At 54.5% G+C, this 13,443-nt stretch overlaps 4 protein-coding genes across 4 annotated transcripts; 2 read left to right on the top strand and 2 right to left on the bottom strand.

Moving 5' to 3' along the window:
- Positions 1-172: 172 nt before the first annotated feature.
- On the bottom strand, positions 173-5,261 carry QC761_306240 (uncharacterized protein). The gene is made up of 3 exons (XM_062877765.1): positions 4,809-5,261; positions 419-4,722; positions 173-287 (listed from the first exon to the last, which is right to left on the bottom strand). Exons 1-2 carry the CDS (start codon positions 4,985-4,987, stop codon positions 795-797), a joined length of 4,107 nt encoding a protein of 1,368 aa, XP_062733572.1. The 5' UTR covers positions 4,988-5,261; the 3' UTR covers positions 173-287; positions 419-794.
- A 366-nt stretch (positions 5,262-5,627) lies between these two features.
- On the top strand, positions 5,628-8,031 carry QC761_306250 (uncharacterized protein). The gene is made up of 2 exons (XM_062877766.1): positions 5,628-6,633; positions 6,706-8,031. Exons 1-2 carry the CDS (start codon positions 6,355-6,357, stop codon positions 7,849-7,851), a joined length of 1,425 nt encoding a protein of 474 aa, XP_062733573.1. The 5' UTR covers positions 5,628-6,354; the 3' UTR covers positions 7,852-8,031.
- A 628-nt stretch (positions 8,032-8,659) lies between these two features.
- Positions 8,660-10,105, top strand: QC761_306260 (uncharacterized protein; the record flags this gene model as incomplete). Its single annotated transcript, XM_062877767.1, has 2 exons — positions 8,660-9,153; positions 9,211-10,105. 2 exons carry the CDS (start codon positions 8,660-8,662, stop codon positions 10,103-10,105), a joined length of 1,389 nt encoding a protein of 462 aa, XP_062733574.1.
- A 349-nt stretch (positions 10,106-10,454) lies between these two features.
- On the bottom strand, positions 10,455-12,842 carry QC761_306270 (uncharacterized protein; the record flags this gene model as incomplete). The annotated part of the gene is made up of 3 exons (XM_062877768.1): positions 11,882-12,842; positions 11,367-11,830; positions 10,455-11,298 (listed from the first exon to the last, which is right to left on the bottom strand). Exons 1-3 carry the CDS (start codon positions 12,074-12,076, stop codon positions 10,455-10,457), a joined length of 1,503 nt encoding a protein of 500 aa, XP_062733575.1. The 5' UTR covers positions 12,077-12,842.
- Positions 12,843-13,443: the final 601 nt, after the last annotated feature.

Below are 13,443 nucleotides of genomic sequence, written 5' to 3' on the forward strand. Positions count from 1 at the left end.
AGTCTTCTGGGTCTTATCAAGTACAACTCGATGATCCACAGCCGGCAGCAACTCGTTGTGGCGACGCTTCTCTCGGTGGCAGCCATCAACGCCAAGACATCTCACCACCAGCATGTGAAAGCCTTGCTGCGGGAAAGAGTCCAAGGGAATGTTTGAAAAAAATATCAAAGTTCGATGGAAATGCGTTCATTCATGGGGAAGAAAAAAGACATATATCCCCTAGTTTTAGACATGGCACTTGGGAGTCTCTAGAAAACCGATAGTGTATCAAGGACACATTGATCAACCTGTATCGATCAACATGTCAGCGAAGCTCCTCCTCGTGGTCCTCTCTCCCCATATTGTTAAAAAAAAAAATAAGAAAAGGCCAAAAGGAGAAAATGCTCTAGATAAAAAAGGACTAGGCCAATAAACACACCGAGAGTTTCCAATTGCTGAGAATGCTCTTTTTTAACAATTTTGGTTTCGTTAAGGAGAATGAACCCCCTGTCATGCCTTGATTCCCACCACGACTTTATGGGAGCTTCGCTCTAGCAAAAGTAATGTAGAACCGTCTTCCAGAAAGATACTTCTTCCATCAACCGGACATAGCCAAACTGCTCCGCCTGTCACGAACAAAACACCGCCTCAACAACCCCCATCACTTTATCTAGGCACGCACACTTGAAAGCACATTCCCGGATCCAACCAGCACCACTTCGTATTCCTCCATCTTTAAACCGGATAAAAAGATAACTCAGACTATAATACAACCCGAACCCAAAATCCATCCCTCATTTTCCTTTCCCACCCCCTCAAATAGCAATAAAAAAACTCTTCTCCCCCTCCCTCGCCTCCACCCTGGCCCTCTCAACAATAGGATCACAACAAGCCAACCTAATCCTCTCCACCGTCGCCGGGCTCTCCAACCTCAGCAGCCCATCCCCCTTCTCATCCACCCCCACCCCCGCCTCAACACCATACTGCCTCCTCGCCGCCTTCAGCGCATCCCTGATAGCAAAGAAGACCGCACTCCCCATAAAAAGCGGCGGCTCACCCACCCCCCTGCTCCTCTGAATCGTCCTCAAATCCTTCCATTCCACATCTTTGAGCAAGCTCACATTAAAAACCTGCGGTATATCCCTGAAGCCAGGAATTTTGTAGTTCCCCGGACCGCGAGTAGCAAGGCTCCCCTTCATCGGTCCGTTCCTCAACCAAAGCGACTCTTCCATCGTAAAGAGCCCCAGACCCTGGATGAACGCCCCCTGGATCTGACCATAGTCAATAGCCGGGTTGATCGACTGCCCAACGTCCATTTTGATGTCCGCTCTCAGACAGGTCCAGGAGCCAGTCAAAGTGTCGATTTCGACTTCGGCAGCCGTGACGCCTTGGGTAAAGTAGAAAAACATCTTGCCCTTGTTCTCGCCCCAGACGTAGCCGATCTCGGGGGTCTTGTAGAAGCCCTGGGCCGAGAGGTTGACTCGGTCAAAGTAGGCGGCGTGGGCGAGTTCCTTCATTGTTGCCTTGGGCCCGAGCTTTTCACGGTAGGGCTGGAGGCGGGTGTTGAGTTGTTGGCAGGCGTTGTAGATGGCGTAGCCGTTCAGGTCGGATGATGCCGATGCGGCAGTGGCAGACGCGTTGGCGACGGTGTTGGTGGCCGTCTCGGAGATGTAGACCGAGTCGAACGGAACGTTGAGTGCCTGGGCGGCAATCTGCGTCATCTTGGTGTGGAGACCTTGACCCATCTCCGTGCCACCGTGGGCGACGAGGACGGAACCATCGTGGTAAATGTGGACAAGAGCGCCGGCCTGGTTGAACCAAAGAGCTGTGAAGGAGATACCGAACTTTGTTGGGATGAGAGCCAGCCCGCGCTTGCGCCACTTGTGTGTGTCGTTGAATTTGGTGATTGCTTGCCGGCGAGCGGCATAGTCGCACTCTTCTTGAAGCTGCTTGTACATCAGAGGAACGTGCCAGTCAGTCAATGGTTGGTTAAAGTGAGTCTCCTCCAACGGCTTGTACATGTTGATCTCGCGGAACCGTTCAGCAGGCATGCCGAGACGATCAGCGACTTCAGACATGTACTGTTCGGCGATGAACATGCCTTGGGGACCACCAAACCCGCGGAAAGCCGTGTTGGAGACGGTGTTGGTCTTGCAGATGCGGCCGCGGACGTGGATGTTGGGGATGAGGTAGCAGCCGTCGGAGTGCGTCATGGCGCGCTCACAGACAGCAGCGCTGAGATCCCAAGACCAACCACCATTGTTGAAGATGTCGAGATCGAGGGCTTGGATCTTGCCATCTTTGTTGACGCCTACCTTCCACCGGCCGAGGAAGGGATGGCGCTGGCCCGAAGTGAGCATGTCCTCCTCGCGGGTGAGCATGGCACGAACTGGCCTGCGGGTCTTTTTAGCAGCGAGAGCGCAGTAGGAGCTCAGGGGAACGGATCTGGACTCCTTTCCGCCAAAGCCACCGCCCATGCGCTTGACTTTGACGACGACCTTGTTGGACTGGACACCAAGAACTTGGGAGGCGTAAACCTGGGCTTCGTTGGGGTTCTGGGTGCTGGACCAAATCTCCATCTCACCATCTTCAGGCTTGGGAATAGCGATCGCGGCGTTGGTCTCGAGATAGAAATGCTCTTGGCCGCCCATCCTGGCAACACCGGTGAAGGTGTAGTCACACTTCTCGAACGCGCCTTCCGGATCTCCCTTTTTGATCTCTCTGAAGAACTTGTAGAAGCTCTCCTTTTCGATGGCCTCCTCCATGGTGAAGATGGCAGGTAGTTCCTCGTACTCGACCCTGACAGCGCGAGCACCCTCGGCAGCGCGAGCAGCAGATGTGGCGAGCACCATACCAATGACCTGGCCAGCAGTGTGCACCTCATCCTCGGCAAAAAAGACCTCCTCAAAGTGCGGCGCACCCCAACGGTTGGCTGCCGAGCCGGGCATGTCGTTCTTGTCGATGTAATCCACCACGCCTGGAACATCGAGCGCGGGCGAAAAGTCAACCGACAACAGCTTGGCGTGCGCTTTGGTCGAGAGGACCATGCAGCCATGCAGCTCATTTCTCGCTGGTGGGATGTCGTCTGTGTATTGAGCTTCACCAGTTGCCTGCTTCAGCGCAGCAACATGGTTGTTCGACTTGCCAACAATCTCCTGCTCATATGCCGCCGCAGCCGCCTCGTCCTCTTTGCCAGTTGAGATCTCTCTTTCAATCTCCTCTACTGCCTCCTCATCTCTTTCGCCCTCAGCAAACTCCTTCATCGCATCATGATAGAACCTGTAAAAGAAGCCCAACGCCAATGACTTCCTGTAACTCGCCATACCACCGGGAACCCCAAAGCTCAGATCAAAGTCCTGGCTCAACGCTGTCATCGTGCCCTCCAACGTCTCCAACTCGGCAAACTTCCTCCCCTTCAAAAACTCGCCGGCCCTCTTCGCCGCCACCGTCATAGGCGCCATACCGCCGTACACCAACCTCGCCTCCTCCACAACCCCATCCTCACCCACCCTCACCCTCAACGCACCTGTCACGATAGCAATGTCATCATCCTTCCTCTTCGCCTGCTTGTACGCCCTGAAAAACTCGCCCTTTTCCCTCGTCACCGGGATCTTGATGCTGACCAGCACGGCATCGTCCGGCAAGCTTGTCTTTCTGTACCCCTGGAAAAACTCTTTCATCGGAAGTTCCGTCGTCTCGCCCAGCGATTTCGCCACCAAAACAGCATCAGCCGCCATCAAAACAGGATTCAAATCCGAAATCGGACTCGCCGTCACCAGATTCCCCGCCGGCGTGCCAACATTCCTGATCTGCCTCCCAGCAAAGAACTTGAGCTGCTTGTGCACCGCCTCGAAGACCTGCCCTCTCTTCTCCCCGTACTTCTCCCGTGCTTCCAGCGCGAGATGCTCCAGGTCAGTAAGCGTAATGTTGGCCCCCACCTCCAGCGAGTCCTCCTTGAACTCGTACTGTCTTAGCTCTGGGATGTCAGCGACGTAAACACTGACTGGATACTGCACCGCCTTGAACTTGATCTCAATCTGCGTCTCCGTGCTGCCGCCGATAATCTTCGCCTGCGGAAACACAGACTTGATCTCCAACAGCTGCTCCAACGTCACCGGCCTGAACCACTTCTTGCGCTTGTTTCCAAACGCGAGTGGTTTAAGCTCGTGTTTCTTGAGCTGAGGGGGAAAGATCAGTTCCGTGTCGGGATTGTACTCGATCAACCCTGGCGGTGTGAACCTCTTGGTTACCTCTCCGCCATCCACCTCTCTCCCACACCCACCCCCGCTGCCATTTTCCATACAGCAGCCTCCTTCCCTGCCACAGCCCCCATTTGCCACTGCTTTTACCTTCTTCCCTGTCGTGGCAAAAGTCTGTGCTGCGTTCAGGATAGACCGGTACCCCGTGCATCTGCACAGGTTCCCATCAAATCCCTCCTCAATCTCCTCTTCCGTGAGCTCTTCTTTGCTGTCGGCCTTGTTCCTTAGCATCGAATATAAGCTCATGACGATCCCCGGGGTGCAGAAGCCGCATTGGGAGCCATTGCCCTTTGCTATCCTTTCTTGGGCCGGGTGTGGGCGGGAGACGTTGCCGATGCCTTCGACGGTGATGACATGTTTGCCGTCGATGGCGACGAGGGGGGCGAGACAGGCGTTGATGGAGGCGTGGTAGATTTTCTTGGTGGTTGGGTTGAAGCCCGAGAGGACGAGGGTGCAGGCGCCGCAGCCGCCTTCGGAGCAGCCGCTGGGGGGATGTTAGTGATATGCCGGGGATACAAAAGGAGGAAGAAGGAGAAAAAGAAGAAGGGGGAGGAGGAGAAGGGGACATACAGCTTGGTGCCAGTTAGGCCGATGCCTCGCAGGTATTCAAGAAGGGTGGCCTCTGGGTCGACATCGTCAAGGACAACACGAGTGCCGTTCAGGTAAAATGTAATGGTGTCAGAATATTCTGTCGACAGAGAGGCTGTAGGAGCTGTGGTGGGGGTGGTGGCTATGGCGGAGGGTGCCATGTTGAAATCGGGGGAACCAGTAGTGTTTGTCCCAAGTGTCTAGTCTTTCTTGGTTGCTTTCCCTAGATGTCAAAAACAGGGAGAGCTAGAGTAGTAAGGAACCAAGAATTAAAAACCAAAAACCAAAAAGAACAAAGAACCGGGCGGTCGGGGAGATGGGTGCTACTACTGGTATTTATTAATGCTACAACGAGATATCAGCGGGTATCAGGATGGCATCCAATCCCCTTTCTGTCAACCAAATGGCCATGGGATGGCAGTTGCATGGGTGGACATCACCAGCACCGGGCGCGTGGCAAGCTTCCCTTCTCCACCAAGGCTCTTATCGGTTGAACGCGGGGGTGCCTCTCGGAGCTCCCCCGCTGCCCACAGGGCTGCTTATCCACTTATCGCCGGTGCCCGATTCCACCTCCCCGCATTCAAGAAACCTGGAAGCAGGCAGACTGCAGACCTTTGCTTCTGTACTACCAGATACAAGAGACAAACAGCTGAGCTGCCAGCCGTTGGTAACAAACACTTCCACAAAGAGCCACCTAACTTGGAAGCCAACCGTTCGGTCAATTTCCCGGCAGCCGTTCGTCTTGGAGGTTTACCTATCGGCCGGGTGGGGTTCAGACAGCTAGGGGACGTCCCCACTCTTGATGTCGGCCGCCTCCGACTGCGTGGCTGTCGGCGCGTTCCATACCCTAACCCTGTGTCTTCACCTCTGTTTCACCTTCCATCCTCAAGGCTTCACTCAAGCACCCACTCATCTTACACTTTCAAAGACTCATGGGACAAACCCAAGTATTTCTTTCTCAAGCACTCCCACCATCCGATCCAACGTCAAGGTTGTTTTCCGTTCTCGCAACATCCACACTAACTACCCCTCAGATATCAATGTTGGTGTCTCGTATCACGATCAGGTCCCGCCAGTAAAAGACCTCTCGATGATTTTACAAGGCCTACGATGCATATCCAAGGCCACTTCATTATCGAGGGGTTGTCGACTCGGTATCTTGAAAGGCCTGTTGACCTTCTGTTAAAGTCCGTTATATCCAGTAGCAAATATACAAGTGGGCAGCACCCCATCTGCCGTCCCCGGAAACAACGATAGGAAGCGCTAGACTGACGGAACCCCTCCTTTCTCCGCATCAAACCTTTAACAACCACCAGTCGGGACTAGGCGATGGAGCCCTACACGAACGTCAGAAAAAATGCCGTTGGCTTATGATCCGGTGGGGAAACATGTGCCGGCCGGGTATTTTGCTTCATGCGGGATTCAGCCAGGTGGTAGTCTTATATATCACTCCTTATCGCCCACATTTTTCGCTTTCTTGTCTGTGACGATTTCAAATACCTAGGTAAATAAACTGAAGGAACAAAATATGCAGCTCCAGTTCTACAACATCATCAACGATGAGCTCCGCGGAAGCGAAGACACTCACACCGTGACCGATCCCCGAACAGAAGAGGAGCTCTGGCCCTGCCCAATCGCAACCGCCTCGGACTTTGAAGATGCCGTCGCGGCCGCCTCCAAGGCATTCCTCACCTGGTCACAAACCAGCCTCGCCGAGCGTCAAGCCTTGCTCGTGAAGCTGGCCGACAACATCAAGGAGCACGGAGACGAGCTCGCAGCTGTTCTCGCCAGAGAGACCGGCAAATCCGTATGTGCTCATCATCCCGCTCACCTTGTCAAGTTTGAGCAGCAGCAGCAGCAGCTTACCAAGACTTACCAGACCATCCTCGCCAACATCGACGTCCAAGCCGCCGTCGCCCAATCCCTCTACTACTCCCAAAACGGCCTCTCGGACGAGATCCAGCACGAGGACGACCACTCCAGAGTCATCGCCACCCACATCCCCATCGGCACCGTCGGCGCCATCTGCCCCTGGAACTTCCCCCTCATCCTCTCCAACATCAAGATTGTCTCCTCCCTCGTGACGGGGAACTGCGTCATCGTCAAACCCTCCCCCTTCACCCCTTACGCCGTCCTCAAGCACATCGAACTAGCCAGGGGGATCTTCCCCCCGGGCGTGCTGCAGGTGCTGAACGGGGGAGCGGAGCTGGGGGCGGCGATGTGCTCCCACCCGGGGATCCACAAGATATCCTTCACAGGGCAAACGTCAACCGGGAAAAAAGTCATGGCTGCGTGCGCAAAGACTTTGAAAAAGGTCACGCTTGAGCTGGCGGGAAACGATGCTTGTATTGTGCTTCCTGATGCAGATCTTGACAAGGCGGTGCCGAGCATCGCTTCTGGGGGTTTCTTCAACGCAGGTCAGGTTTGTGTCGCGAGTAAGAGGATCTACGTCCACGAGAGCATTTATGACGAGTTCCTGGAGAGGTTGGTGAGGGAGGTGGAGGAAAAGTATCAGGTCCAGGAGGATGGGACGGTGCCGAGCGTGTTTGGGCCGGTGGACAATAAGTTGCAATTTGAGATTGTCAAGGGGATTATTGAGGACTGCAAGAGGAGGGGGTTTGACATCAGGACGGGGGGGAAGACAGTTAATGTGGCCGAGAGTGGGAAGGGGTTTTGGTTGGAGCCTACGATTGTCAGTCGGCCGGAGGAGGGGAGCTTGTTGGTGCAGGAGGAGCAGTTCGGGCCGGTGTTGCCGATTTTGGGGTGGAGTGATGAGGATGATGTGGTGAGGAGGGCGAATTTGGCGAATGCTGGGTTGGGCGCGTCGGTTTATTCGAGGGACTTGAAGGAGGCGGAGAGGGTTGCCAGGAGGTTGGAGGCGGGGAGTGTTTGGATCAATCAGAGTGAGAGGCCGAACTTTGCAGCTTATTTCAGCGGGATCAAGGATTCTGGCTTTGGGGGGGAGATGGGGAGACAGGGCTTGCTGAGTTATGCTTACACCAAGTGTTTGCATTTTACAAAGTGAGGGATGATGATGTGATGGGTTACCCATGTGGGTGTAGCTACTTTATCATGAGCAATCATGAACAGGGGAGGTCAACCCGAGGCAGCACCAGCCCCTCTTCCCCAGATTTTGAGCCTTGGCAATGAGGAGCTTCCCCACAAATGGAGGCGGGCAGCGTGCCAAGAACCCGCTCAAGTGTGCTGACTCTCGTCTCCGAAATCCGTTCAGCACCTCGAGTCCAACAATCCCGGTCTCTGGAAAGACAAACTTCAATCTTTGATATTGGCCTTGATAGCGAGTTCCTCACAGAGGGGGAGGTACGGTAGACCGAGCTTCCTCAAAATCAGAACTCGTCGCAGCAAATGGTCGAACCTCGCCAAGACCAGGCATCACATGGCAGCAGCCTTCTCTCGAGGGGCATCGTCACCTCACCAAAAGGGTCACCAATTCGTCTCTCGAAGTAAACCCTTACAGATCTACAAGCTAAAGTAAACAACACGTTGAAGCGCTCATCTCCACGATCTCTCGAATCAGAGATAACCGGGACGCGAACCCTCTCGAGTGCTCAGCTGTGGCAACATGCTGGCTAGCTTCCGATGCCTCGGCACAGCACCCCAATCCCCGCATTTCAAATGCTGGGGAAGCAAACGTGGGGAAGCCGTTTGCCTCCCTTTTCATTGGGACCTGCGTTCTTGGACCGGGGTGTAGGTGTCATTGAGCACCTTCAGATATAAAACCGTCTTTCGCTTCACTCTTTCTTTCTTGATACCGCTTATTTTGATCATTCAACCTTGGCAACAAACATCCCCCCTCACACACAACAATCACAATGGCACCCAAATCCAAAGCCCCCGTCTACGTCCTCGGCGTAGGCATGACCAAGTTCATCAAGCCCCGCGGCAAGGTAGACTACACCGAGCTCGGCTACGAAGCCGGCATCAAAGCCCTCCTCGACGCCGGCATCACCTACGACGACGTCGACAATGGCGTCGCTTGCTTCTGCTACGGCGATTCCACCTCTGGCCAGCGTGTCTTTTACCAGTTTGGCATGACGCAGATTCCCATCGTCAACGTCAACAACAACTGCTCTACTGGGTCTACTGGTCTCTACATGGGCCGGACCCTCATTGCGTCTGGAGCGTCTGATTGCGCCTTGGTGGTGGGCTGGGAGAAGATGATGCCCGGAAGCTTGGGCTCTCACTGGAACGACAGGGAGAACCCCATCGGCACGACGTATGTGATGATGGCGCAGACCAGGGGGTTGAGCAAGGCCCCGGGGGCGCCGCAGATCTTCGGGAATGCTGGGAGGGAGTACATGGAGAAGTGAGCTTCCTCTTGGTCGCATCTTTGGTGACATGCATCACTGACGCACGACTTCAGGTATGGCGCCAGAAAAGAGGACTTTGCCGAGATCGCCCGCATCAACCACGCCCACTCCGTCAACAACCCCTACTCTCAGTTCCAGGACGTCTACACCCTCGAGCAGATCATGCAGTCCCCCGCCGTCCACGAGCCCCTCACCAAGCTCCAGTGCTGCCCTACCTCTGACGGTGGTGCCGCCGCCGTCCTGGTCTCCCAATCCTTCCTCGACGCCCACCCTCACCTCAAAGACCGCGCCATTCTCATCGCCGGTCAGGCTCTCACCACCGACGCGCCATCGCTCTTCTCCAAGTCCTCCATTGATCTTGTGGGCCGGGAGATGACCCAGCGCGCGGCTGAGATCGCCCTGGGGGAAGCAGGCATCACGGCTAGAGACTGCCAAGTCTGCGAACTCCACGACTGCTTTTCCGCCAACGAGATGTGTCTTATTGACGCCCTTGGGTTGTCCGAGCCGGGCAAGGCGCACGAGTTTGTCAGGAGCGGGGCGATCACTTATGGGCCCAACACCAAGGTTGTGGTGAATCCTTCTGGGGGGTTGATCTCGAAGGGGCACCCGCTCGGGGCGACGGGTATCGCGCAGTGTGCCGAGCTGGTCTGGCATCTGAGGGGGTGGGCTAACAACCGGGCGGTGAAAGGGACGAAGTATGCGCTGCAGCATAATTTGGGGTTGGGGGGCGCGGCGGTGGTGACTGTTTACAAGAGGCCTGATGGGCAGGAGGCGAGCGTGTTGGGGAGTGAGGAGGTGGGGAGGGTGAGTGGGGTTGGGTATAACCCGGCGGTGGAGGCGAGGGGGTTTACGGAGGAGCAGGCTGACAAGGTGAGGAGTAAGAGGAGGAGTGAGTTTGCGTTGACGAAGACGCTGCAGTTGATGAAGCAGGCTCAGGCGAAGGTTTAGGGGGGCTGCAGGATGGGCTGTATATATGGTATGGTATGGTATGGTATGTGTGGACATGATTGCGTTTGCTTTTGAGACAATATTGAACTTTTGTTGAAAATCCGGCCGTGGTTCAGTTCGTCCCATCGAACACGAGGCAATTTTTGTTTGTACACGGCCATCCAGCCCCTCGTGTTCTCTCGGCTATCCACCAACGCCTCGCTGCCTCCTGATGTGTGTTCTTCGTGATCGCCTGCCCAATCTCCCAACGGCATCCATGTCCCATGTATAATCAAGCCTGTCTAAAGAAAGAGTTTCACCCACGCCCGCTCAACCCTGCGGGATACGAAGCATTCATACCCATCACAGATTACCTCGCCGGCCCTCCCCTGATCATAACCTCCCAATCGGCCATCTCCTCGCTTTCCTCTGCCCGATCGTCAAAAGCAACACTTCCCCTCTTGACCCTCGCCTTTGGGGGTTGAACGATAACCACCGAGTTTCTGGCTCCCCTTCTTGAGCCCTCACCGCGCGTTGCCCCCCCACCACTACCGGACGATGATGATGCTTCCCCAGCAGCACGATCCGGCACGTAATCAACGTTGACCTCCTCCACGACCTCCACACTCACAGTCTTGATGATCCCCCTCGGCCACCAATTCCCCGACTCGAGGTCGATCTCCTCGCCCTCAAAGTAAGTCCCTTCATCATCGCTACTGCTATGCCTGTCATCGTCGTACTTGTCGTGGTTATTGTTGTTGTTGTTGTTGTTGTTCTTGTTGTCGTTGTTGTTGTTATCAGCCCGGAAGAAACTCCCCAGGCTGCTCACGCTGGCGGAGTGCCCCTGTCTGTTGTGTCCGTTTGACACTTCGGCTGCTGTGCTGTTGCTGTGGAGTGATTTGTGGGAGCTGGCGCGGGAGGAGGCACGGGTGATGGTTCGAGTGATGCTCCCCGCTCTGCTTGACGAGGACTTGCCTGTCTTTCTGCTCCTTGATGTGCCCGCGGAGGAGGTGCTCTGGAATGGAGTCCTCCGCCTGGACCCCTTCCGGCGTGAGGCAAACAGCGTCCCAAAGGTTAATATATTGGCCGCGACCAGACCCAGATTTTGCTCCAGGGTCGCCATGAGGCTGGCGTAGGAGTGATCGGGGGTGTAAACTCCCAGCCCGCTTGTTTGTGCCGTCCTTGCTGTCCCGACAATGGCGAAGATTCCCGACCTGAGTAGGGTCATCACATGTTAGCAACCCCCCTCCTCTTCTCACAAACTCGAAAGATGAAAACCCACGCAGAAGAAACCCCAAACGCACCCCAATACTCCCACCCCGTGTTCCCATCCCCCAAACCCATGCCAAAAATTACAACCGAGAACCCCCCCAAGAAAAACCAAGTAAAAACCCCAAAAGCCCCCTGGAAAAACCCAAAATCCCTCTGCACACCCACGTCCCAGCAACTCCCCTCCACCTCCCCCCACCTCCAGATCTTTTCGAGCGGTCTACACTGCAAGTTCACCGTCAAGGCGAAAGCAAAATTCACCACGGCCATAACGAGCACCAACCCCCCTAACAAAAACCTCCATTGGCTCCCCTTCCCGGAAAGAACCCTCATGTAGACAAGACAGATGGCTATCTTGCTGAAGGTGACACTCATGAGATACCACGGCCGGCCCAGAACGTCGTATTCAAGTGCCCGGACGGGGGAAGAGGTGGTGGACTCTACGAGGGTGAAGCTTGTCGAGATGAGGGCTACTAGCTACAACCTCTGTCAGTACATAACGGGAAGAGGTCATGGAAGGGGGCGTACCGTGGCGATGAGGCTTCCCCAGTCGTCAGCCTTGTATCTACCATTCCCAGCTCTGCGTTGTCGTGGAAGGCAAAAGAATCGCACAAATGTTGTTGAGAAGGCGGATGCTGCTGTTGCCAGCGAGAAGGAAAGGAGGACGGGGCCGAGGGAGAGGTCCGCCTCTAGCGGTGGTGGTGTTGGTTGGGAAGGGTCCATGATGACCTGTCATCTGTTACATTACTCACAAAATTATATCGAAAAGAAAAATGTCATGATGATGATGCCCTCGTCATGGTCAATTTTGATGTCCCAGCCACAACAGAAAAAGGTGAGGAGGAGATTAAAACATCACACGCCAGGGAGAAGAAAAATTGGGCAAGTTGGAGCTATAAGACACGGGATCACGACATTTTTCGTTTCCGTTTTGAGAGAACACAACAACACCCCAGAGATTTCATGCTATACCATCACCCATCACCTGGTCAGCCTATATCTTGGCTGGCGGGCGGGCGGGTAAAAAGAGTGAACGAACGAATGAATGAATGAATGGGTGATCACCTCCTCCCCCTCAGCCAACTGAAACCTTCCCTTTATCAAAACATTCTAGTTCTTACCAAGGGGGATATCATATGGTTCCGGTCCCCCCCCCCCACGCTTCGCTCAACTCGGAGGTTTGAGCTTCATCAAGGAGGTAGAAACATGAAGAGATATGAGAAAAAGACAAGGACTACCCTGCCTTCTACAAAACGGTCTGGACCAGAGTGGATGACAAGAGCCGAAAGCTCCCTCCCGTGTAAATGCGGGATAGGTTATGCTTGGTTGATCGCATAGACTTTATAAAAGCTCCGTAAAGGACAAGGGAAGTACCGAGCTGGGGTTTGGTAACGGAGGCGGCTATTGGGGTGCTAGGGGGGAAAGAAAGATGCTATGAAACGGGCGTCTGGCAGGGTCGCTAGCTAGGTAGGTAGGTGGGTGAGGGTTATAGAAAAAAGAGTTAGCGTTGCGAGTGAAAGGCTTGGTTATAAAGTCTCAAACACTGATATCGATGTTGACTTACCATGGATGGTTGAGGTGAGGTTGATGAGGCATCGAACGCCATGTCGACATTCGGATGGAAAGAGAGCATCGCAACCATCGCAACTTCAACTTTCGAAAGTCAAAGCCCATTCTCAAAGCTGAAAACACTCCAAATCTCTCTCGAAATCGGACACCCGGTCGCATAAAGTTCCTCTTATCCCTCTCTCGCCTGATATGTTTACATTGTGTGATCGCCATCCAATCGAAGGCTACTGGAACAACCTCTAACAAGCGCACGGCCCCCTCCCCCCTCTTTCTCACCCCGGCACACATCAACGGTCTGTGGTGTATTCCAAAAATGGCAGCAAAAGACAGGCAAGGCGTTTAAAGCTCCAAAGCTGAGACTTCAGCTGTGAGCCGCATGAACTTGTGTATTCAGGCAAAAATGGTGATGATGGTCAGCTCGGTGCCGGAGGTTGGGGTGAGTGTAGGTGAGCCAAAGGTGGGTGACGAAGGCGAGCGGATTATGTCTTTCTTTCAACATCTGCTTATACCGCTGTATATCG

Source organism: Podospora bellae-mahoneyi, chromosome 3 (assembly GCF_035222275.1).
Source record: "Podospora bellae-mahoneyi strain CBS 112042 chromosome 3, whole genome shotgun sequence".
Classification (NCBI taxonomy): Eukaryota; Fungi; Ascomycota; class Sordariomycetes; order Sordariales; family Podosporaceae; genus Podospora; species Podospora bellae-mahoneyi.

What these genes read in the sequence shown, in the direction of transcription:
- QC761_306240 (XM_062877765.1), bottom strand. Translation starts at nt 4,987, where the DNA reads ATGGCACCCTCCGCCATAGCCACCACCCCCACCACAGCTCCTACAGCC. An exon ending in GGCCTAACTGGCACCAAGCT is followed by an intron (nt 4,723 to 4,808) that starts GTATGTCCCCTT and finishes ACATCCCCCCAG; the next exon opens with CGGCTGCTCCGAAGGCGGCT.
- QC761_306250 (XM_062877766.1), top strand. Translation starts at nt 6,355, where the DNA reads ATGCAGCTCCAGTTCTACAACATCATCAACGATGAGCTCCGCGGAAGC. An exon ending in CCAGAGAGACCGGCAAATCC is followed by an intron (nt 6,634 to 6,705) that starts GTATGTGCTCAT and finishes AAGACTTACCAG; the next exon opens with ACCATCCTCGCCAACATCGA.